Genomic DNA, 23,056 nt, shown 5'->3' with positions numbered 1-23,056 from the left:
CTGCAGTGGGCGTAGTTAAGCTGGTGATGATGCACATTTTCTGCAGAGCTGTTTGGGCATTGGTAGGCACATATAAAAGTTTGTTTGCTGAGGCAGGTTGTTTGGAGCAGTGTCACTTGCAAGTGCTCGTGCCAAAGCTGAAAGAAAGGCACCTTTGAATACAAATAGGAGCTGTCTGCTTTAAACTTACTTTTCTTAGATGGTAGACAGGGTGCAGTGGCATGCAGTTGGGCAGAATCAAAGGGCAACCAACTCAACTTCAAACTACTACAATTTTTAACAGTGCCTACTTGGTTGGTTGGCTGGTAACAACTTTATTGGACTCACTTTGGTGAATATAGTGACGTTGGGTGAAGGGGGATGAACAGGACAGTGACAGGCCCTCGGGCTGCTGTAGATGACCGGGCAGGCTCCCATCACTCCTGCGATTTCATCCCTTGGAAGGGAGGTTTCGGTTTGTTTGGGCAAGTTTGATAGGGGTGTTTGTAATCTGCTCTGGTGTTTGTGCATAATTGACATGTTGGAGATTTTTCCCCTCTATGTATAAAGTAGGAAAGTGGATGTCATGGTGGTGGTTTGTTATCGTCACCGTACCATCTGCTCAGTTATGGTCAGCGGAGGGTGAGGAGGGGGTAGATTTCGCAGAAGTTTATATGATGTATAGTGATGTGATAGGTGAGGAGGTGGCCCCTTGCACTTCAGTAAGAGCGCAGCCCATCCACTGCCCGGTTGACAAGAGCTTGGGCTTGCTCATGGGTGGCCGTGTTGCCCGAGTGTCCGCAGTGCACTGGACCCCACAGGAGGGTGATGTGGTGTTTGAAATGGGGAGCCGATTGGGGAGTGCTTACAGCTGGGGCATGAATTTTTTGTTTCGCAACATTGTAGACGGCTGTCCCTGAATGAGAGAAAACAAATTCTGCGGAGGAGTGGGCAAACACAAGGGCTATTGCTGCCTCTTCCGCTATGATGGACTGGGTCAGGCTTCGAATGGTGGGAGAGGTAACTTATGAGCATTGTCCGTCACTGCAATCACGAATGCAGACTGCTGAGGATATTCAGCAGCGCACACATAGATGGCAGAGAGGGCCATTTTGTAGGCCATTCAGATTAGATTGCTCACCAGCTCGGTATCTGAGAGGGAGAGATAGGGGAGGGGAAGGTAATTCAACATGGGCAGAAGGCCTAAGGCGGCAGCCTATGCCTCTCTCATGCCCTGGTGGCGGTTAGAGAAATTTCATTAGGGTGGCAATGTTCTGCACAGATTTGCGAATAACTTTTATGGCATTGGTGTTAGTCCCATTGTTGAAAATGCAGAGGCTTAGAACTTTGATGTTTTTAACTGTTTCAATGGGGACTCCATCCGGGGTGATGTTAATTGCAGCAGGGGGTGACATTCTTCAAGATATACTACTAAATGTTACAGTTTGGATACCGAGCAGCAGAGGCCTATACTTTGGGCGTGTCTGGACACAACTTTGTAAGTTTTAATTTCACCATGCACACTTGTCTCCCCTGGTCTGCTTTCTTTTTTTTTCATCACATGTGGCATTGATCAATGTGCTTGCCCTGTGAAGTTATGCTTCATTCATAGGAATGGCATACCGTTTCAGCACTAGATACTTTATCCTAGAGTTTATAGCTCCTTTTCACTTATCCTATGGTTTTAGTCATTGCATGCTTGGTTAGTTTGGAAAATCAGTGGCGATGTGGAAGCATTTCACACATCGGGAGATGTGTAAAATATTCTTTGGTACACATGTTGCTCCCCTTGCCTGCTCCAATGTGAACTTGAAAATTTAGAATGGGGGCCTCTACCACAAGAAACGCAAAGGTGTGACAGATCAAAACGAGAAATGTTGCATTTCATGCAAGTACCGCAGGAGGCTACTCATCAACCAGAGGTGCCGAACGAGGCAGCTGAAGGGGAAAAAAGGAATGCAGCAACAAAGAAGAAAGCAAGCTTGCAGACAGTTCGCCACCTGAGAACGAAAGTGAAGACACTAGATCAGGTGATCTCACAAATGAAGGAATAAAACGAGAAAATTGAAGAGGCTTCCCTGCAGAAGATTGTTGAGCTTCCTCCAAAACAGAGGGCTACTCTCATGCAGTGTTTCAAGGCTGCAAGCCGCAAGTCCTCAAAAGGCATGCGGTACAGCCCAGAATGGCTACTTGAATGCATAATTATGCATATGAAGAGCCTACGGCTCCATGAGCATGTGAGGAGGGAAAAGATCTTGGTGGTCCCTAGCCGTACTTGTCTGAAGACATATATGAAGCAATATGAAAGCACATTCGGATTTAGTGCCAGGTTCCTCTCAGGCATTGCGCAAAAAACAGAAAAGATGACTGAGTTCCAGCGTCATGGCGGTCTGATAATAGATGAGATGAAGTTGTCAGAGAATTTTGCAGTGCCAAGAGGCACTGGAAAGATAGATGGATTTGTAGACCTGGGCACATTTACTCCACAGTGTGAGAGGGGTTACATGTGACCATGGTATGGTAATCATGTTCCAGCCTCTCTTGGGATCATGGCACCAAATTCTTGGAACGTTTGCATCCAGAGGAAACGTGAAAGCGCCTTTGCTTACAAAGATAATCCTGGAAGCTGTACTTCTTGCGGAGAATGCTGGCCTCCGAGTTGACTACATAAGTTGTGATGAAGCATCATGGAATAGGGCTATGTGGCGACCGTTCGGAATTTCTGGAACGACATCTGCTATAAAGTCATCTGTGCCTCACCCAGCTGGAAATGACCGACGCCTCTTTTTCATCTCTGATTTTCCGCATTTGGTGAAATGTGTCCGAAATGGTTTTGTGAAAAATGGGTATAAAACACCGGAAGGCCATGTGGATGTGAAGCCAATTTGATTGCACATGAACTTGACAAGTGTGCAACCACATTGAAAGTGATGCCTAAAATCACAGAGGTGCATGCCAATTTGAACAATTTCAAAAAAATGAGTTAATTTTGCTTTCCATCATTTCAGCCCAGAAGTTCTGCGAGGTCTTTTCTTCTATAAAAATCAAATTGGGAAATCGTGCACCCATGGTGACCACACAGAAAAGTTCGTCAAATTCATGCATGAACTGATTGTCATTATGACATCAAGAATGCCCACAGGTGGACTAGGGTCAAAATTGAAAGAATAACTGGCATTGACCAATGCCCTGGAATACATCAAAAAGTGGGAAGCAAGCACAGGGCTCTCCAGAGGAGGTTTTTTGTCACCTGGCACAGCAGAAGGCCTTAGAGTGACTCTACATGCAACACTGCAGCTTTTGTCCTACCTTACATAGCTAGTTGGCTATAAGTATCTGCTAACTTCTCGGTTAAGTCAGGACCCAACTGAGAAGCTATTTGGAGTAATTCGGCAATTCTCGGGATGCAATGATCACCCGACATCAGCACAGTTTCTCACCGCTGTGAACTGTCTTAGCTTTCACAATTTGGTCAAAGCACCAGACACAGGAAATTCTGCAGGTGGCACCCTTGTATCTTTGGTAGGAGCAAAAGAGGTGTCAAGTCATGTGGATAATCTGCTTGACGTTGGCAAATTGGATGAAGCCTCCAGTATACTTAAGACGTCTCAGTTGCTTGGAGACCACGCTTACCCAGAGCAGACTAGCGATGCCAGGCTCATTTATTATCTGGCAGGGTACGCTGCAAGACGAAAAATCTTGACAACAAAATGCCAAGAGTATTTTAAGGAGCTCCTTACAACAGCTGAAAATGCGGACAAGGACCTGTCTTTTTTTACTGCTTTCTGTGACAAAAGAGGCCTCCAATACCCGTCTAGTCAGCTCTACTCCTTTGTGGAAGCCTTGGAAGATTCTTCTACGGTATGGTTTAGTTGGCACAAGCTGCATAGAGACAGCATTATAGATATGGCTCATTACCTGCAGAACATACCACTTATTGGCTGTGAGGATCACAACGATGCACTCACAAGGAACATCCTGAAGTTCTTTATTATGACAAGGCTTCATTTCTACACAAAGTCTTTGAACAAGGCGCAAAAATCAACAAGAGAGAAAAACAAGCACCTCAAGGTCAGAAGAACCACATGAAAGTGCCGCGAATTTGTGCTGCATGTCGTTGAGCTAGATATGGTTTGTCCTTGGCCAAATAAAGCTCAAAAGGTGCTCTTTCTGTGGCCTTTACTGGCTTCTGACATGAATGAATAGCATTTAGAGTCACTACTACAGTAGACTCAGCTGCTGACTGGAAAATCAGAACTGTGTTTTTTTCATTTAAATCACTGACCATGCTCCTGGTGGATATGTGTTAAAGAAAATCTGGACATTCTCATATTTATGAAAATAGGCGAAGGAAAATAGGTCAGCGCAGAATGTCATTAAAACGAGTTGGTATGTGAAGTCTACTCGCAGTATTTTCAATCTATGAACATTTTTGCCAAAGCAGTTGTACACATAAAGCAGTTGCACACAAAGCAGTTTCCGGTGATAGATTACTTGGCACATTAGTTCTTTAGGTGGTGCAATTTAATAGCTATTAACTGCCTAGGAAACGCTACTTGCCAAAAAGCGACGAAAGCTGAGGGTTACATTTGCGGCTTTTGGATGCCTTGCGCTAGGAAGACTGCCCCAGCTAGTTCACGCAAACACCCGGCCACCACTGTACTCGCAGGCACGGTCTGAACTTCCAATCACAATAACAAACAGAGCGAGGCCGACGAGTCAACGGTGACAAGCCGAGTCCGCGTTGCAATGCTAGTACGCGAACGTCTGTAATTTAACTTTAAGAGGGAGAGACTATATTCGATAAAGCTAACTAGGGATGCTCATATGCATGGTTGAACAAGCTATATTTCATTGTTGCCCCGCCACAGTGGCTCAGTGGTTAGGGCGCTCAACCGCGACCCAAAAACGCAGTGGGCGCGTTTCGATGGGGTCCAGACGCAAGGCACCCGTGTACTCTGCGAATGGAGGCCTCCACAACGGCGTCTCTCATAGTCTAAGTTGCTTTAGGACATTAAACCCCATAAACTACTTGTGCTGCGCGTACACATAACACCGCTTGAGCAGAAGCCAACGAACAACGCCAGGCGAGCCGGGCGCGCTGATGTGAAAGCGGACGGCAGCGCCACCAGAGCCTTGCATAGCAGGAGCGCACGCGAGCAGCGGCGCCATCGGCACACTTCACAACTCTAGCCACTATACCAGGATTACGCGAGCCTCGCAGACTGGCCACCCTTGCCCAACCATCTCCCCGCTCCGTCCGGCGCGCAACTCCCCTGCCCACCGGCCAAGAGATGGCACCAACGGCAGCGGCCGAGCCAGCCAATCACAGCCGTCGCAGCCTCCCATGCGAGCGAATCGCAGGCGGCGCCTGGTCTTTTGCCCCTTCGAGGAAGCACTCACCGGGTTCTCTCCGCGTACGCCCAACCTCAGGCAACCATAAGGGAGGGTTTTCGTAAGCTCGGTCTCCCCTCTGCAACGCGGAGTGACATTCTATTCCCCAAGTGCGCAACAAGAGCCCAAACCAGTGCGCACACCCTTACGAAAGTGACAGTCCCAGTAGCACAAATGGGGCTCTGAACTGCGGGCCCTTGTGGGCCCGGCACGGGCTGCCCATAGGGGCCCGACGTGGGATATGTGCGGGATTTGCAACTCGGCATCAGGGGGGACCCTCAAGGGCTGCCCAGTTGGCTTACTGCATAGCCCCACAAGGCTCCGCGCTGGATCCCCTTGGGCAGGCCCGTGCCGGGCCTCCGTGGGCTAGCCCGTGCCGGGCCTCTGTGGGCTAGCCCGTGCCGGGCCACCGTGGGCTGGCCCGTGTCGGGACTTTGTGGGCTGGCCCGTGTCGGGCCTCCGTGGGCTAGCCCGTACTGGGCACCCGTGGGCAAGCCCGTACTGGGCCCCTGTGGTTTAGCCGTTCTGGTCCCATTGGGCTTCTTAGGTGATAACTTGCGGGAAGTCAACAAAGGTAACCCATATAAAACCAATAGCTGTATGCCTTTGGGCCCACCAACCCAATTAGACTTAAGGCCCACCTTGCCAACCCAGAGAGGCTTTCTTCACTTCATCAGTATTTTTTGTGTACATGTTACTACTGAAATTACAATGCAAGTAAGAATGCTTCATATTTATTTATTTCTTTTTGCAAGACATTTTGGGCATTCTTGCATACAAAGCCCCAATTACTGGGGTGAAGGGTCCGCCCCTTCATCCGAACTTTCCGACCACCATCCCAGTCTCTCGCCCCTAGCACGAACGCAGCCACTATGTTGTTGCCTTCCATGGTGGCTGTTGGGATTCTGCGCTGCATAGCAGATGTAAAATTGAACAAATAAACACACACATCCAATTGATATTCAGTATAGTGGATAAAAATCACTTTCCAAAGTATTATAGTCAAATCTTTCAGGAAATGCTTCAAAGCCGTATGCAATGCTACAATGTGCAATGCTTGAAATATCAGCAAATTTCGTTTGCAGTTAATATCCGTAACCATAATAAACATAAATATCCATAATAAGAATAACCGAAAGGTGCATGAGCCATTAAAGGAATATAGACACCTAAATTTATTGCGTGCTTTCTTCTGTCCAATGATGCGTTAGATAATAAAATACATGGATTACCAGGTAGTACTTGCCTACAACCTTGCTAAATAATTTATAATCGAATTTCTTCTCTCATGCTGTTTTGGTTTCATCGACCGAACGCCGACTGTCGTCAAGTTGATGTTTTGGTCACATGATGCAACTAGAAAAACTAATACAATCACTGATATGTAGCTTTAATTGACTACGACATTTAATCCAGCCTCTTCCAAGACCTGCAGTGACAAAAATGACCTGTCGGCAATAATATAACCGATTTTTTATGCCTCATGTGAATTAAACACCATCCACATGTCACAGTCATCGTTCGACTGATGAAACCCAAACAGCGTCAAGAAGAAATTAAATTGCAGAAAAACTGCACATTGCGCTAGTTGGTGTTGATCCATACAAAAGCGCAAACACACACGGACAATGTAAGAGACGAGACACACAAACCAGCGCTGAACTTACTACAGATTTTTTATTAGGAAGAAGCACGTCATATATACACACACGAAAAAACAGCGCACATGCGCAGTGTCAACAAGACTCCTAGTGCTAGTACAAGAAAAAAACTGCTTTAAAAGCACATGAATACCTGTAGAACCACTACCCACTAAGTAGCATATTGATTTCTCGAAGCGATAATGTAACAGATGCATACTTACGCACCCATTACTTTTTCTGATAATATGAAACGCCTCAGCTACTTCTCTAGTGCGCTGGTCAGAATGAGCGAACAAGACATCAGTATCGTCAAAAAAATGGCATACGTTTGCACGTGAAACAATGCTTAGCTAGGTTAGTTTCTTTCCTAAAGAATTAGCGTGCTCCATGAGCCGCACGTTAACGCAGCGGCCAATTCGACCTATGTAGGTAAGGCCACAGGACTGAGGGATTTGATATGCTACGCCAGTCTTCTCTTCTACGCCATCTATTTTCATGATTTATGTTGCAAGCATTTCTTCTGCGCCCTTCATGCTTTCTTTGAACTGCCGCCCCCACTCTCTAGCTTGTTATGTGCAGGGAACAGAACCTTTGCCCCATGCTTGCTTCCAACTCTTTTTAATCCGGTGCGATAGCGTGTGGACATATGGCATAACCCACTACCTTTCTTCTCCCTTCTTCCGAACCCTTTTCCAGCCCCGAGGTACTTGCAGACGATTTCAGCTCATGGAGGACTGTCTGCACTTGAAACGAGAACTGAGTCCCAGAAACCAGCTTACCTACATCTGTCTATTTGGGCTAAGAGACAGGACATCATTTTATGATAAGATTTCTTTACTGCCATGCCTAAGCATCCCGTAACGATGCCACTTTTTGCAAGCTTTGAATGAAAGGACCTGTAATTCGAAAGGGACTTTTCACTTCTAGGGGAATACTGCCAACAGACATGGTTGGGTTCGAAAGAGAATTTTAATTAAGGAACTGCAAGACTCTTTCTTGAGGGACTTCATGTGTGAACCTCAGCTCCAACCAATTACATGCAAAACTATGAACATTTGACACAAATTCGGGATTCACGGACCTAGCCAGCACCAGGTAATCATCCACATAACAGAAAATGCACATGCAATAACCGGCTAGATCAGTCTCAACTTTCATATCAACCCTGCTTAGATAAATGTTACTGAGAATGGGAGCTACCTTGGCACCTATGCACACACCCGATTTTTGCATATAAAGACGACCATCCCACTCTACAAACGTGTTACTCAGGTAGTAAGATAAGAGTTAAAGAAAGAATCCCATTGTGATTCCACACTCATTTTGGAACACGCATTCATCGCTCTCATCCGTAATACAATGCCGAACATACTGGATTAGTTCAAAGTGTGGAAGAGAATAAAACAAATCAACCACATCTACACTAAAACCATCACATAGTGCCCGCCTCTGATTTCAGAGGAAATCCGCTACTGCCTCAGAATTACAGTGGACGCCCAATAAACGAAACTCGGTTGAATGAAACTTACGGATAAACAAAATTAAGCAGGGTTACTTGGTTGGTTTCGTATATCTGCAGCAGTAAAATTCTTCGGATAATTGGAACACCACTAACGTGTTACCCTCGGCTAAACGGCACAAAAGTTAAAAATTTGGAATCCTCCCGAGCGTATTTGTGCTCGCATATGTCAGCGGCAGTCTCGCAACTATGAACAAATTCTTCGCAGCCAACGCTATAGCCGGGACAAGCTAATCCAGTAAGTCGCTTGATAATCTTGTTTTTGTTGTCGTTCTGCGTTAGGCCTACGTGCGACCGGTGTTGTCGGTGCGTCGACGTGATGGAAAGCGTTAAGAAGCGGCCGCACAAAGCGCTCTTGCTTGAAAAGAAGTTACAAATTCTGCAGGAGCTTGAGCGAAGTTCCCTTTCAAGAACAGAAGTTGCGAAGAAGTTCGACATCCCGAAGTCGACGCTTTCGCAGATCACGAAAAACAAAGACGTCATTCAAGGAGCTGTCAAGTCTGGGACCTTCGCTTCCAACCGGATGCGTATGAGGACGACACCGTATGAAGAACTTGAAAAGGTTCTTTTTCTGTGGTTTAAGCGTGCGCGGAGTGCCAGTTTTCCCATAAGTGGAACAATTTTGGAGCAAAAGGCGCGGGAGATAGCCCTGCAAATGGGGTTGAGAATTCCTGCGTCAGCGACGGATGGCTTAGCAGATTTAAAAAGCGCCATGGTCTAGTCTTCAAAACCATCTCAGGAGAAAGTAATGCAGTGAATAGAGAAGTCTGCGCTGACTGGCAACGCGGACGGCTGCAGGAGATTTTAAACAGCTATGAGCCACGAGAGGTATTCAACGTCGACGAGATGGGCCTCTTCTACAAGGAGCTTCCATCGAAGACTCTCGCCTACAGAGGCGAAGCCTGTACAGGTGGGAAGCGCAGCAAAGAGCGCATTACCGTGCTGGTGGGCGCTAATATGGCAGGCGATGAAAAGTTAAAGCTGCTGGTGGTAGGAAAATCGAGACACCCACGTTGCTTCAAGGGCATTTGAAATCTACCTATGGCCTACACTGCAAATGGGAGAGCGTGGATGACAACAGCAATTTTCGAAAATTGGCTGCGGGAGGAGGACGCAAGGTTTACGAGACAGGGCAGGAAAGTTGTCTTCATCGTAGATAATTGCCCTGCCCATGGCCAGGTGGAAGGGCTGAAGTCCATCAGCCTTGAATTCCTCCCTGCCAATGCAACTGCTGTCATCCAACCAATGGACCAAGGAGTCATCCAGAACGTCAAGGTTCACTACCGCCGCCAACTGCTTCACCGCATGCTGCTTTGTGCTGACAGTGGAAAGGATTATGTCATTGACTTGCTGTCTGCTATCCACATATCGGCCCGTGCCTGGGAACAAGTTCAGGCAACAACAGTGCAGAAGTGCTTCCACCATGCAGGCTTCGAAGCACACGATCCAATAGCCCATGAAGAGGCAGGTACTGCTGATGAAGAAGCAGACACTATACTTAATCAAATAGTGCCCTCTGCCCCTTTCTCACGACAAGACTATGAGGACATAGATGCAAATGTATGCACCTGTCGCGAGGAAAGCCTTGAAGAAATTATTGCAGAAGTGCAAGCCGAGGACCACTCTTCCTCCAGTGATGAGTGCGAGGACCCTGTGCCCAGTGCGGTGCCAGACAGCGCAGCTAGGAATGCAGTTGCACTTTTGCTACAGTACTTTGAACGTGAAGGGAGCGCAGAATTTTCGCAAAGCCTTTCAAATATGCACAGTTACTTTGTTAAAAAGCAACTGAAGAATGTAAAACAGACCACAACTGATTCCTTTTTTTCTTCACGCCCAGATCAGTAAGGGCTGGTGCAGTGTAAATAAATATTTCTACATGAAATATGTGTGCTTTGCTTAAATGAAACTTCTGATAAATGGAACACTTTGAATCCCCTTCAAGTTCCGTTTAAGAGGAGTCCACTGTAGGTACGAGAAACGGATCCTTTACGCGAAGTGACGACAAATGTTTGCGAACATAGATAGACACAAACAACTGCCAAGAATTGTGCTCAGATACGCTTGCCCGGAAACGAACTTTAAGCTTGTGCACCTTAGCACTAAAGAAAATTTCTAGCACCGATACTGGTGTCTTGTTCGCTCATTCTGACCAGCCCACTAGAGAAGTAGCTGAGGCGTTTCATATTATCAGAAAAAGTAATGGGTGCGTGAGTACATCATCTGTTACATTATCGCTTCGAGAAGTCAATATGCTACATAGTGGATAGCGGTTCTGCAGATACACACATGCTTTTAAAGCGGTTTTTGCCTTTTACTAGCACTAGGAGTCTTGTTGACATCGCACATGTGCGCTGTTTTTCGGTGTGTATATATATGACGTGCTTCTTCCTAATAAAAAAAATCAGTTGTAAGATCAGTGCTGATTTGTGTGTCTCGTCTCTTGGTCCGTGTGTGTTGGCACTTTTGAACCACCACTATGCAATTAAATAATAAATTATTTAGTGGTCGTACATGTATAGAATGTCTAACGCATGGTTTGAAAGAAAAAAACGCACAAGCAAAAATTTGGTACCTATAGTCCTTTATATTTGGATGGCTACTCAGTAATTGATAACGGAAGTGCTGAAAACCACACCAGGCAGATTGAAAGTAGCTTTTTCCTGCAATTAGATGGTGAGTTCACAAAGTGTCTATAACCTTCAGAAGATTCACATGTACTCACCAAAAATTGCGCTGTACAGCCGTAGGTTCTTAAATGCTTCTTTTTCGCCCCACCCCTTCAATGTGTACATAAGGGCCACAGGAGTCTTCACTAGTCTTCATAAGTTTTGTAGCCTCATCAGCTGGCTCACTCCCAATGAGTGCTAGCTTTTTGATCTGAAATAGATTATACAGATTATACAAAGTGAACTATGCCATGAAAACCATACATGGAACCATTCATAAGACTCCCTCTTCGAGGAACCATGTGCAAGTCAACAAAAAATCAGAAGGATGTAGAACAGGATAATACAGAGGACTCAGAGACCTATCATCACAGTGGTGTGACTCAGCTTAATGATAACAGAATTCTCTGTTGTCTTCTAAATGCCCATCTTTGCATCATCATATTAACTTCCTTTTATGCACGACTCAATGGCATACACTTCCCAAACAATAAGACAAGGGGGAAAATGTGAAGCCATTACTTTAAGGCCACCTTGAACCATGGCAAAATTGTAGTCTGGAGCTAAATGAGTGATGTAAGAACATAACCGTCAGCTGCCACTATGAACAGCAAGGCTAATGCTTGTGCTAATTTCTTGTAGTAGGCTAGATATTATATACAGCAAATCCTCTTTCAAATACACTTGTACAAAATGAAGCTTACAGGTCTACAAATCCAAATGCAACATGAGGCAATTTCGAAGTCCCAACTTAATCTGAAGTGGACTCACCATATGTAGAGGGCTCAAATTAACCTACAGCTGAACAAAACACTATGCATCAAAATTATATTGAAAGGAATCAATACGTTGCCAGTAGTTCATAGGCACAATTGAAAGAAATGCCATATACCGAGTCGAAAAAAAACACCAGCCCGTTTCTGGTGTTTACACCAAACTGGCTTTTTTAGACACAGGTTCTGGTGTGACCGTGTCTGGTGTTCCGACCAGACCAGGATTTTCAGACACGGGTCCTGATGTGGCGTAGTGTGGTGTGCTTTAGTGTGTTCTGGTCTGGTTTTCTGTGCTGTGACCCGGTTGTCTAATACCGGCTCTGGTGTGGTTTCGTTTCGTGTTCCCTGGTGTGGTCGATGGACCTTTCGATTTGGTGTGGTTGGTATACCGTAGAATGTCTTGATTGAGATGCTGTGAGTTTGGACATACTATCGTGAGAAAAATTAAGAGATCCCAGCGAATGCATGCCAAATGGTGTAAAACAGCAAGCACTCCTGATGTCGAGTCAGGTGCACTAACATCCATCAATCTCGCTGCGCCGGCCTTGATGGCACGAGCATTTCATCAGATGGCACCTGCACGCAGTTAGGCATAGTATGGCACACATTCGCAGCGTCATAATTTTCCACATGATTGTACACTGGAGCATGCACATAACCACATCATTTCTGTTCTTGCCGAAGAGCAAGCACGTATCGTAAAGAAAGAAAAAATGCTCACATTTGCACAAAAGCGTCCTTAGCTTCATTGGTAGACAAAATTGGCAGTATAGTCAAGATGGAGGCCCCAAGCATCATAGCGTGCATCTTTTCTGGCAAAGTCGAATAGGTTGAATTTCCCTGATAGCAGCTTGACTCCAGCTGTGTAGCCACAATGCCTGAAGAACAACAGGACAAAATCACGAATTTGTGTGAAATACACTATAATAATCACGGTGCAAAGACAACCAGCAAATACTGGTATTAAATTTAGCTCAGTGGTGCAATTATACAGTACACATTCAATACGACTCGCAATGCCTCTACAGTAAATCAACTGATTTCTGCTTTATAGTAAATCAATGCTACTCACATAAAGCAGCCCACTTGCATTAATTTGCTTGAAATCAGTATCTGGATGAGCAAGTATTTCACACTTTCATTCACACAGTACAACGATGAACATGGACAAGGGGGAAGACACCGAAAAACACTTTGAGGTCCCTCCTCCCTTGCCCCTGTTCATCATCATGCTGTGTGAATGAAAATGTGAATTATTGCGTTGTGTTTTTCTTTTGTATTCATAGCTAACTGCATATATTTACAATACAGTTGGGTACGCCTGCATCATAATCTGAATTCGTCATATTTTGGCATTGCAGCTGATATTGAGCATGACAGTCCTTCCAACACAGTCAGGCTTTCTGAGACAATCAACAGCACTCTAGCATCTCCGGTAATTTGATTTATTACCAGGCTCAGAGATACTAATACTTGGTAGCCTAGAGAAATAAATTGATATGGAAATTCTACTGCTGCAGAAAACAAAAATAAGAGAAATTAAGGAATTACAGCAATGATTACAAGATGCCCATAAAGATGGGCACAAAAAGGAGACAAGATCTAGTTCAACTAAAAAAAATATCTGATGCGAGTATATTTCAGGGTGACAAAATCCATGTATTGAGACTTTATGCGCACAAGGTGCAGAACTGTAAAGCACTGCATGGCTGGCTGCATCTATTTAGAAGACCATTCCTCTTAATTACTTCCAAAAAAGTGGCAGCAAATCATAAAAAGCCGACTGCGGAAATTTATTTTCAGCTGAATGCCACATACAAAATGACAAGGGTGGAATGTTAATGATTCGAAAGGAAATCTTAAACAAGATGCGATGAACTCTGGCACTGGTAAAACCCCAACAGAAGCGCAAAAAAAAGCTGCCAGATTATTTTTCCTGCTGAATGTATTAAAACCAAAGCTGCCTGAGCGCACGAGTTTTGTTTAGGTATAGCTTGCTATGCACATCCTGAGCCTCTGGTGCAGTTGACTGCAGAGTACCTGTAGACACTTGCACACATACAAAACCCACACTAGATTCTGCGTACTGTGCATTGCCCACTATAGTGCCTAGCATGCCCTGTCTTCCAGTGAGATGCACTTCTTTTGGTGCATCCAAGCGTTAAGGTTCCAGTTATAAAAAATGTCTGAATTGATTATGAGTTAAGTGAATAAGCTTAACAAGTTGACTGGTTCTAAGCAGGCAGATCACTTGCAAGATCCGCTTCTCACAGCAAGGCAGAAAACAATAATGGCTTCAGGACACTGTAGTGCAGGGCTCCAAATTAGTTTAGACCAAGTGGGGTTCGTTAAGCTTCGCTGACATTGTATGGCAGACCGGCGCCTTTTCCAAAGTAGCAATGTTTACTGCCACACATATACGTAACTCACTAGTCGCATGATTCCTCCCAACATGTATGCAACAAAATATTGCAACCGCTTCGAGCCATCTCTACAGGCCCCGCTGGGCCGTCCCTGCTAAGTGTGAAAAAAAGTGGCTAAGATATGCTTTGTCATATTCAATGCTACAAACTATTTTTACAAAGCATGCAGCAAAGCTAGCAAAAGAGTGCTCAAGCACACCTATGCTTGAGTAAAAAGTAGCCAAAATCTTTTTACATGTAAAATGAAGTAGCTGAAGTTAGAACATGACTTGTAAAACTGTATGCATAACAGCTAGACAAGAGAGCAGAGAAGGTAAGGGCAAACAGGGGTTCATTATGGGCTACATGATGGACTCTAACAGTCACTTCCATCATGGCATCTGACAGTTAAACAATAGGCCAGCTAGCATTCAATTCAAGCTTATTTTCATGCAAAATGCTTTCAGTGATGGCACCAAGTTATAACATACAAGTTTTTGTTGTTAAGTAGAGGCAACCAGAGGATTCATGATGGAAAAGTGGCGGCACCCACGTATGCCTATACTGAATCAGCATCACTTAGGCCTCAGTAGCTAAAATCCAAGCTTCCGGGCAAATGACTGCTAAGTACCGTCCATCTTCTGTTTCCATGGCATGAGAAGTACATATTCACTAAAAGTTGTTCATTATGAGTAATTTCACTGATTATGCACTGCCGCACTGAACATACAGCCTAGGCTTTTAAGCTGCTTTTATCCTCACACGAGCTAACTGAACCCATCAATTAACCTCCTGTAAATAAACTTTCACATGAAGACATTTACAATTATTTGATCACGTCTTGTATGTCTGGCATTATCCTTTGTTTGGCGCTTTCATATTATAAACCACTAACAAACCTGAGTCGTAATTCTCACATACACTGATGGAGTGAGTATATGCCCCTGAGATAAATCCAGCTACAGCTAGCAATTACCTCTCAGTGCATCCATTTTTACACTCCAGCGCACAAAAATACACGAACGAAGAGGATAGACACCACGGACACCGGACATAATTTTTGTGCGCTGGAATGATGTCTCATAATTCTTCCCAGAACCGACTATCTAAGCCCTCTATTCTGAGCCTTGTGGAGAACCTTTTCCTTGCCTTCCGCTGTCACCTCCTGAGCACTTGCCACTGGAACTGCATAGTACAACTGCTTCTGTTGACCAGATGGGAATGGCAGTTCTCTTGTGAAATACTGCATCCATTGGGATTCCCTTCACGGTGTCATACATTGCCTTCTCTACCTTGAATTCAGATGCACCTAAAGGAAAAAGAACACGCATATAAAAATTCTTAGCCATATTTGCAGCCAGGAATATGATAATAATTGTATTTGTATGCTTCACAGCAACAAGAGCAGTATGCTTTAACGCCTGTTGAAACAAGAAAGTAGAAACCATTTCGTTTATTACCAGCACAAGACATGCACCTTGATGTTGATGGTGTCATGCAATAGTGGTGAGTTCTGACAGGAGTGTGAAGTACAAAAGGCAACTGCTTGCTTCGAATTTTAGAACATGCAACTTTAACTGCACAATTATTGAAAAGGAATTGACTTCATCGTTGAAAATCGCAGATTAGTATGTGTGGTAGCAAATACTGAAAATAAAAATAGTAGGAGCACTGCCAGTGTTTAAATCAACACGCAGTGACTGGTTTGGTTTATATGGGTTTAACGTCCCAAAGCGACTCAGGCTATGAGAGACACCGTAATGAAGGGCTCCAGAAGTATCGACCACCTGGGGTTCTTTAGAGTGCTCTGACACCGCACAGTACACGGGCCTCAAGAATTTTGCCTTCATCGAAATTTGACCGCTGCGGCCGGGATTGAATTCGCGTCTTTCGGGCCAGCAGCCAAGTGCCATAACCACTCAGCCACCGCGGCGGCTTCGCAGTGACTGCTAAGAGCAATTTTCTAATTGCAGTTCTTGCCCATGCCCTTGTCAAGCAAGGCACTAATGCCGGTTGACCTGCAGTAAATCTAATGTATCCTGAACATGCTGCCTAGTTAGCAAAGTTCTTGTAGTCAAAATTGAACGAAACATTACCTATTTTTTCAGCTAGAAGCGCATGAACTATTGAGTCCAAGGCAAACAACTTAGTGCCTTAGAATAGTGTTCAACGAGGGGCCCACACGCAGACACTTGACTTGCCACTATTTCCTTATACAAAGTAATACAGGAGTGCATGGCCTGTGCTGTTCATGGTAAGAAATACAAAATATAAATAGAAACAAAACTGAAGTGCAAAGAAAAATTAGAGACAAGTTCTGTCATTACACCTTATGTGACACTAGAGAGTACATATTCATAAAGAAGTAGTAAAATGGTCATTTTGAAATTTTGCACAATCATGAAATTGTCATGAGCACAGTCATTATGCCTTTTCTTCACACAAAAGGTTTCCAGCGGCTCCAGTGCACTTCAGTTTCTTTTTAGTACAGTGCCTTTAAAAGACAGAAATTGGTCAAGGGCCACAAAATGGTAATAACTGTGTATCACCATTTTCATATCTATGCTTCATTACTTTTTAACACAACCTCCAATATGACCCACATGATTTGCTGCAGGAGCAGGATTCCAGTGTGCACCACTCACATTCACTGAAGGACCTGGCTGCCTTTTCCAAGTGTTATACTAATTTTCACAATGAAAGTGCCGTTGAGCGAGTTTGACAGCAAGCAAAAACATGATTTGAACCTAATAGCATAAGGAAATTTTAAAGTGGTCCGTAACATTATGCTTGTAACAAGACAACTTCAGGTGTAAATACTCATCAAAGTTGCCATCAGATCTCAGCTTTGGTGTGCTCATAAAGGGAAGGTGGGGTGCTTAGTTATAATGACCAATTGTCACGGCTGGTACATTGTGCTACCTACTTCAATGATGAAGGATGTGACAAACTATCCTCCAAAATCTGACATCTGGCATAAAGGCTGAAAAGCAAAAGAAAATGAAGGACCACTAAGACCTGAAATTATTTCCTACTTGAACAGTTATGCACATCATAAAGAAAGCTGACAAACGGCACAAAGTTATACTGGTATTTTGGTCTCAGATGCTCGCTCATTTGAGCCTCAGTATCCTAACTAAAGCAATAAAAAAGACATGACTGTTGAAGGCATCATAAGCTCCTGTAAAGCTCATCAGCAGTGAGAAAAACAATTTCTAACCTTCATAATAATATAAAAGCCAACCAATGAGGCCACTGTGTCAGTCACCAACTAAGAGACAATGTACAAGATATACACTGTAAATGCACAAACTCTACATGAGAGCAAAGCATGCCCTGCACTTGTGAAACAAATTTGTGTCAATGTAAGATTCTTGGCAACAGTAGGCATCACCATTAATGGCATGTGCTAAAAAGGAAGAGGGCACCTTAATGATGTTGTACAATTTAGAATTAAGCCTTTCAGTAAACTATATTTTGTCTAGTACCATGAGCACCGTCAGAGGAGAAGGCAAAAATGAAAGGAAAGCTGCCAGCTGTCATGAGGCCTGCCACAAAAAAAAAAAAAAACTGAACAGACGTGGTGCACAAACAAAAAAGAAGGGATGCACTATGCGATTACACAACACAGAATAACACAGGAAAACAGGGCCCAACCAATGAATGAAAAGAGAACAACAAAAAGAAGGTAAGCAGTACTGAACACTGCTACCTCTGCAAATTGAGAACAGTGAAATAGAAAACACCTAAAAAATAAGTTTCAAGGACTATAAAAATGCAACTTTGGTCACATATTTTTTAAATGCTGCATTAGACATTAGAATACACGAATCCCCAAATGGTATTTGCCTATCATTAAATAATTTATAATTCCATTTCCTTCTCTGATGTTGTTTAGGCTTGATCAGCCAAATGATGGCTGTGATGCCTAGTTGGCCTTTAGGTCTGCTGAAGCATGGAAAAGGCTACAATATAAATGTTGATATGCAGTTTTAATTCACTACAACACCTAAAACAACCTGTTTCAAAAGCTGGAATGACAACAAATGCCATAGCAGCAGTTATATTACCAGTTTTCTTGCTTTTGCCATGACCTGAAAACCAACTACACGTCGCAGCCATCCTTCGGTTGATAATACTGAAACAACAAAGAGAAAGACAATTATAAATTATTTACCAGTCATAGAGCAAATATCACGGGGTGGTCCATGTACAGGTGCGGACAGAAGTAAACAGAGCGTGCCACACAAGAACTGCGTGTCAGCGCCGCCTAGCCAAACCAGACGAGAGCTGGAAATCGCCACGCGCATGTGCAGGCCCGCTTCCGGCGCGACCCTCTCAATGCTCCGCTTGCCTCGCATTCGTCCGGCATCTGTGTCGTGCTGATGATGATCATGATTGGATGGTCGTGCTCTGTGTAGCTAGCGAACATTTCGGAAAACAAAGACCGCTGTCTTGATAAGGCAAATTGCGCGGGGACAGCTCTACCATTAAGCCGCTTCGTTTGAGACAGCTGGAGGCATGTTTGCGCCGCAAACAACCTGCATGTTTCGAACTTTTGCTGCCGCTGGGACTCTGCTGCGTCTCACTCGCAAGGAAACGCGCTCGAAACACTCGGCATACTGCCGCAGTTTTGTGTTAATTTTCTACAGTTATCACTGATGATTCGCCTTGTTCCTACCAGGCGCTGACGCAGCGCTAGTGTATGCACCCTGCCTGTCTCCCCCGAAACAAACTGCCCTTATAATGGATCCTGCTCTTATCACCACTGAGACAGTGCGCTGCGTATTGCGCTGTCATGTGCGGAGCAGAGCTCATGGTAATCACTTTGCATGCACCTTTGGATCTTAGGATGACTACAAGCACCCGCTGTCTCACCCACATGAATGCCGCGGCAGCAGTGCGTCACTGTTGCGTGCCCCGCGTGCGAAATTCGGCATGTAAGTATCCGTGATCGCCCACTAATCAGAGTATGAGCCACGACAGAACCCAGCAAGTGATCCAAACTCTTCTGTACGAGCTGTATTACTTCACGGCTACCGGTTACATATAGACATTGGTCTGTTTGAGAATATAGGTGTGAAAACCCAACAGCTGCATCCAGCACATTTGGAAGCAGTCACTATCCTTGAGACGCTGGATCGCGCTGCAAAAAGCGCCAAGAGCGGCGGTTTCATCTCCTTTTAAGCTGACCTCCTAGGCGAGGTTCCAATGCAGGAGCACTGTGGTGCAGTACAGACACACAGGGCGCATGCTTTGCCGCTCCGTCGGTTCCTCGTAGGAGCAAGCCGAAAATGAACGGTAACTGTATAAAAGATCCCGAAACTGCGGTGGTGGATCGAGTGCTTTTGAGTTTATTTGGTCTATAGCGAGATGGAAATGAATCCCAGAGGCAACTAAAGTTCGAAGGACGCGCGCTATTTGCAACGGAAACGCGCCACAGCTGTCACAGATGAAACGACATAATGATAGCGTCGCCCCCGCGGGATTTTTGGCTTCAAGGCAGCGGTCTGTGCGCTCCGAAATGCCCGCTCGCTACTAAGGGCGCAACCATCTGATCATAACCATCATCAGCGTGACCCTGACTACGGCCGAATGAGAGGCGAGCGGAGCAATGAGAGTTGCGCTGGTAGGGGGCCTGCATATGCGTGTCGCAATTTTGAGCTTACGTGTGGTTTTGCTAGGCGGCGCTGAAAAACAGTTCTTTCTTGTGCGGCGCGCTTCGTTTACTTCTGTCCGCGCCTGCACATTAATGTCTAAGGCATTTGAAAAAAGACGCAAGCAAACATCTGGTGTCCATAGTATATGCAGTTTCTTTCAAGCTTTGTTCAACTATGATATCAGGTAGCATGCCGAAAGGCTGAGTCAAACAGGTCACTACAAGCTCCTAATTTCCTGTAAGTGTAACAGAGCAAGTATATTCACTGAACTTGCACAGTGTCATCACCAAGCAAGTGAAATGGCAAAAAAAAATCAGAACTGACCAAGATAATCACAGAGGTAACAATTTATGGTGAACATTCACCTTTTTTCATTTAGCACTTTTAGCTTTTTTGTGCACAGGCTATAATTGAACAGACCTTGAAGTAGTTTGCAGTAGACGGTGCTTATTTTCCACTCAGATCTAGAGGCAGTAAAAAATATTGCAACTACAGTGAAAAGTTCATTTAACAGTACCTCTTGCTGGACTAGTTGGTGTAACATTGTGTAACAAAAGTAAAAACAGCGCTAATGTTTACATAAACAACACAGAAAGAACAGGCAGGACGGGCGCTGTCCTGTCTGTTCTTTCTGTGTGGTTTGTGTAAAAATTAGCGCTGTTTTTACTTTCGTTACACAGTGAGAGGCCACAGAAGAGAAGCTGCCAAGCTTCAAGTCCAATTAATGTTTCTCATCTTTGAGGTGCATTCATAGCTGCACTATATAACACCATTCATATTCTTTTCATCAAGTGAAATAAAACGTATTTGCTGGACCAGTCTCTGAGGAGTGCCATGTGACACCGGCATTACTGCAGAAGCTTGACATGGTTATCCTTCTACTATGAGTGTCTTGAGGATTGCCATGGGAGATGGATACTAGAGGAAAAAAGAATAAAAGCATTGTTCTCATGCTGTAATATCACCTTAGAATGCTGCCCTGTAGCCCATTACTTCATATTGGCATTTCTTAAAGCCTGGCTGCATTGAAGGGGGTCTCTAGTGACTCGAGAACGGGTGGGGAGGGAACTAGAGAGGGAGAGAGAGAAAGCGGCTGAGCTGAGGCTATGCCATTGTGCTCGCTGTTGCTTTGTAGCCTTGGAGTTGAGCGGCCAGCTCTGGACTCAATCGTGGTATGAGGGTGCGGGTTTCCCTTTTTCTTCCACCCTGTGTGTTGTGCTGTCAACGTTGCATTTTTTGCGTTTTGGCTATAAGAAAACGTGTTAATGATTCTTACTAAAAATCACCACGAAATTTTAGAAATGACAGGAGAAATGTTCCAACCACCACTAACAAGAAAAAGAAAATTGGTTGATTGCTTCGGATTCATACGCTCCTTATAAGCATTCTAGTACAGGAAGTCTGAGATTCCTCGCTAGTTCTGTAAGGGTTCCGAGGCTTCTTTCTGAGCATGAAACTGGCACTATCTGATGATGACCTATTGAGAAGAGACACACACGTTATTTTGAATAGGGGAATGCCAATACATGCCATCAACGTTCTGGTCCAAAGCAGACATTGCAACACACTGATCTCAAAGGAGAGGCGAAAAAAAAACAGATCTGAGAAAACTCGACACATACTTGTGCTCTGCAATGTATGCTGAACAGGCACAGACAAGAACAGCCCCAAATCTCGACAGTGGAGACATCTTCTCCGATGAAGCTCTTTTCAGACCTCTTCATTACTGAAGAGAAGGCACTTCACCTGCATAACATAATTTCCAGCTGTGTATTTTGCACCCACAATGCCTGGCACTTCCTGATAATTATTTGTATTGCTGGAATTTCACACAACCACAAGAAAATGTTTAAACAGCCAAACTTCAAATACATAACGCCACTTGCCCACACTAGTTTTTATGATCAGCTCTTTACTACTTAGGTTATTCAAAACAACTTAATTTGAAAGGGTTACAAAGCGCTCTTTTTCTATGGCTACTTCTTCGTCATCATTTAGCAATGACTTTTATTCACGGCCGCCAGCAACTAAAAGAACTTTACAGCTGCAGACAACGGTACCAATGTTACAAAAGTGATCGAGCAGGCAGCTACCTGTTGTGGTATCGCAGTGACACGTCGCTTCAATTTACTCAGTCGCTTGCATGCCTTGACGCGTCACACCCCTCCCACTCTGAGCTTGACAGCTGGTGTAATCGGCTCGTAGAGGTGTGTTCTAACCTTAAGACGCCACATCAGATTACTATAAAGACGCACGTACGCGTAGCGAATAACAGAACGCTAAACAGACCGAGCGGCGCACGCTATCGGCAGTTCGCAACGGGCCGATACTGGTGTCAAAAACACGCGTGCAGGCAGTGCACGATCACGCCCCACGTCGAATAATGAACAGGAAGTCGGGCAACCACCTTAACGAAAGCCCAAAACATAGTCACGCGCCTTGCTGGGCGGTATACAATTGCCACATTTACATTTAGGACTCCTACGCGCGCTTGCCATTCAGCAAACGCATCTATGCATACACCTCGGCGCTCGCGTCGCAACGCATACACTGTGAACACTGACGGACCAGCAGTTTGATGATTCGATGTGGAATGCACTTTGCTGCCGCGGAAACAACCAGTGACTCACGCGCAATGCCAAAGGGAAACGAACAGGACAGAGCTGACAGAGCCTCGTCCCTTCCGCTCCTTCTCGCCTTTGCGCTCGCTCGTTTATTTTCGCGGTCACAAATTGCACGCACTCTTGCGCTACAATATGGGTCTCACCTGGAAACGAAGACTCTACGAATTCCAGTAACCGCTTTCTTCTCTTGCTTTGCGGCTGCTATGGTTGAAGTCGAACGTGTTGTGGAAACGAGGACTCGACGCATTCCAGTAACGGCTTTCTTCTCTTGCTTCGCGGTTGCTACGGTTGAAGCCGAACGTGTTGTCAATATGAAACGGCTCCATGCTTCTCGGCGTGGTCACTTTTCACAAAGTACGCGAACGGCTGCATTGCTGACAAGCGGCGCAAGCTACG

General features: G+C 44.8%; 1 protein-coding gene across 3 annotated transcripts; it reads right to left on the bottom strand.

Moving 5' to 3' along the window:
* Positions 1-6,106: 6,106 nt before the first annotated feature.
* Positions 6,107-23,056, bottom strand: LOC144102030 (uncharacterized). Of its 3 annotated transcripts, XR_013308151.1 has the most exons (7): positions 22,804-23,055; positions 21,659-21,782; positions 18,447-18,514; positions 15,526-15,685; positions 12,696-12,852; positions 11,258-11,412; positions 6,109-6,283 (listed from the first exon to the last, which is right to left on the bottom strand). XR_013308151.1 is itself a non-coding variant. In XM_077635290.1 (6 exons), the coding sequence occupies exons 2-5, from the start codon at positions 21,724-21,726 to the stop codon at positions 12,720-12,722; spliced, it is 429 nt and encodes a 142-aa protein (XP_077491416.1). In that variant the 5' UTR covers positions 21,727-21,782; positions 22,804-23,056; the 3' UTR covers positions 6,107-6,283; positions 12,696-12,719. The 3 variants fall into 3 exon arrangements, 2 of the variants coding, with proteins under 2 accessions (XP_077491416.1, XP_077491415.1); XM_077635290.1 differs by lacking the exon at positions 11,258-11,412 and having other exon boundaries at positions 6,107-6,283; positions 22,804-23,056; XM_077635289.1 differs by lacking the exons at positions 6,109-6,283; positions 11,258-11,412 and adding an exon at positions 12,349-12,550 and having other exon boundaries at positions 22,804-23,056.

Source organism: Amblyomma americanum, chromosome 8, assembly GCF_052857255.1.
Source record: "Amblyomma americanum isolate KBUSLIRL-KWMA chromosome 8, ASM5285725v1, whole genome shotgun sequence".
Taxonomy (NCBI): Eukaryota; Metazoa; Arthropoda; class Arachnida; order Ixodida; family Ixodidae; genus Amblyomma; species Amblyomma americanum.
This window is presented reverse-complemented; position numbering and strand designations above follow the sequence as displayed.

What these genes read in the sequence shown, in the direction of transcription:
- LOC144102030 (XM_077635290.1), bottom strand. Translation starts at nt 21,726, where the DNA reads ATGTCTCCACTGTCGAGATTTGGGGCTGTTCTTGTCTGTGCCTGTTCA. An exon ending in TGGCAAAAGCAAGAAAACTG is followed by an intron (nt 15,686 to 18,446) that starts GTAATATAACTG and finishes TTTTTCCTTTAG; the next exon opens with GTGCATCTGAATTCAAGGTA. An exon ending in TCAGGAGGTGACAGCGGAAG is followed by an intron (nt 12,853 to 15,525) that starts GCAAGGAAAAGG and finishes GTTGTTCTTCAG; the next exon opens with GCATTGTGGCTACACAGCTG.